Source organism: Penaeus vannamei, chromosome 7 (genome assembly GCF_042767895.1).
Source record: "Penaeus vannamei isolate JL-2024 chromosome 7, ASM4276789v1, whole genome shotgun sequence".
Classification (NCBI taxonomy): Eukaryota; Metazoa; Arthropoda; class Malacostraca; order Decapoda; family Penaeidae; genus Penaeus; species Penaeus vannamei.
In genome coordinates this window covers 24,633,668-24,635,836 of record NC_091555.1, presented here as the reverse complement: position 1 = coordinate 24,635,836, position 2,169 = coordinate 24,633,668, and the positions used below count along the sequence as shown (strand labels likewise).

At 43.7% G+C, this 2,169-nt stretch overlaps 1 protein-coding gene across 1 annotated transcript in view; it reads left to right on the top strand.

Annotated features, from left to right (window-relative positions):
- Nucleotides 1-953: 953 nt before the first annotated feature.
- Nucleotides 954-2,169, top strand: part of LOC113810872 (tetraspanin-1) — a 126,346-nt gene continuing 125,130 nt past the window's right edge. The window contains exon 1 of the mRNA XM_070123637.1: nucleotides 954-1,114. Coding sequence (XP_069979738.1) covers nucleotides 1,052-1,114 — 63 coding nt within the window. The 5' untranslated portion in view covers nucleotides 954-1,051. The remainder of the gene's footprint in view (nucleotides 1,115-2,169) is intronic.

Sequence of the window (2,169 nt, the reverse complement as noted above, 5' to 3'; positions counted from 1 at the left end):
TTTGGCATTTATATATATATATATATATATATATATATATATATATATATATATATATATATATATATATATATATATGCATCAGTTTTATATCAATGTACATATACAGAACTGAGCATCATAATAGTTATAAATATTTCAACCGATTTTCCAGACAAGCAATTATTATTCGCATACAAAACAATCTTGTGAACATGAGTAATTCTGTAAATTTTCCTACATACTTTAAATAGCTAAATCGGTATCTTTGTCCCATTTCTCACTCACGGAAAAAGAATACGAAATCAGCTGTACATATTTCCAAATTGAGTGTTTTACATGTTTACTCCTGACGCTGCGTTAAATACGGATTGTGATTTAAAATCGTCTCCTTCTCGATGTTGATGTCATCACTAAAAGCTTGTTACAATATGTACTTTCTTTGTTTATATTCGTTTGGATGGGGGAAGAATAGTCAAATTATTGATTGCAGATTTGAAAATATTATGCAATTTCCGATAAGTGACCACACGTGCGTATTCTGTACTTGTGGTTTAAGTGAGTGTAATGTAATATTTCTTACGATGCCGATTCCCACTGTGCTTGGTTGTCAGGCGTACGAGCGAACGATACGTAATTGTTTTTGTTTCCTTTAATGTTTTGCTTTATTAATTGCTGATGGAGTACATTGTCTTTTCTGATGTTTCAGTTCATGGAGATACTAAACGCCGTAAATTGTATTACATGAACAAACACGATTTTCACCACTTATACAAATCCTAATACACTCCCAAAATGTCATCGACCGCATCCACTGCCACTATTTACACACATACATGTTCCTATTCGATTTGAGTGATACAACATATACCCCATAGTGTCATTCCGTAGGAAATAGTAGCTTTTCAGAGAAATATTGGCTAGGCGCCCAACGTTAGGCCATGTTCCCTGCCCCCCGCCACTCGTTCAGTGCTTTAGTCTTGAGGTAGTTGTCGTGGAGAGCAGACGTACGCGCCGTGCTCTGGATTCTTTGTTGGATTAAAAAAGAGAAAACCCTATAAAATCCGCAGCTATGGGGGTCTGTTGTTATACTTTCCTGAAGTATATGGTCATAGTCTTCAACCTGCTTTATATGGTGAGTAGCGCAGTTTGAGCGTTTGCGAGAGAGAGTGGCGTTTTGAATGTGTTTTTGTTCTTGGCGCGCCAGTGATGCTCGCTCGCAAAGGGGGAGGGGGAGGGGAGAGTGCGGGATGGGGGGAGAAAAGGGAGACGATAAACGTAACGTTCATCAACTTTAACTCATGCGACGGCCAGGAGGAGATGCCGACGGATAAGTATCGGGTTCAGGCGTCAATACCTTCCTGACGGAGGGACCTACGGGTGGCATAATCCCTTAGAAAAGAAGTTTACCCCAAGGGAAGGAGGGCGAGGAAGGCAAATGCTGGGAGGGAAGGAGGTGCGTGGAGGTCTGGGTGCGGTCTTGGGGACTGGGGGAGGGGGGAGAGGGTAAGGGGAAGGAAAGGGAGGAGGAGGTAGAGGAGAGAAACGACGCTGCCCTCATGCTACAAAACGCCCCAATTTTTGTTTCCCTCCTTCCCTTCCCCCTTTGTTAGAAAACTCCCTCCCTTCATTCCCCCCTCTCCCTTTGCCCATACACCCTTTCCTTCCCTCCAAAACAACAGCAATACGATCACCAGACCAAAAGCACCCTGTGAGATACCTCTGTCGTTCAGAGTCGTAGTGAGAGGTCGTCGTATTTTGGCCCTCCGCCCAGGCACCCAGCGAATAGGAGGGGGAGGCTAAGGACATACGACTTTAACATAGAAAACCTCCTCCTGCACCTCCTTTTCCTCCATTCCCTAGTTTTTTTCGCCCTCTCCTCCTGTTCCCGCCGCTGCTGTTCGTCCTGCTCCTCCTCCCTTCCCCACTTCCCCCTCACGCTTCTGACTTGTTGATGTTAGATATGACATCGGCTTTGATTTCGAGTTGAACATCGCGATTTTAGTTTAGGAATTCTCTCCTTTTACCACTGCAGTTTGCTTTGGCTTCGCATTACGTCCCGCTTTGTATGATTTATTTTATCCCTTCACTCACGCCCAGAACGCAGTCCACCCACGGTTGAACGCCCGGCCTAGGGAAGCACAATATGGTGTGTGCATAAAACCAGCCTTTCGAATATTGATAACGAAT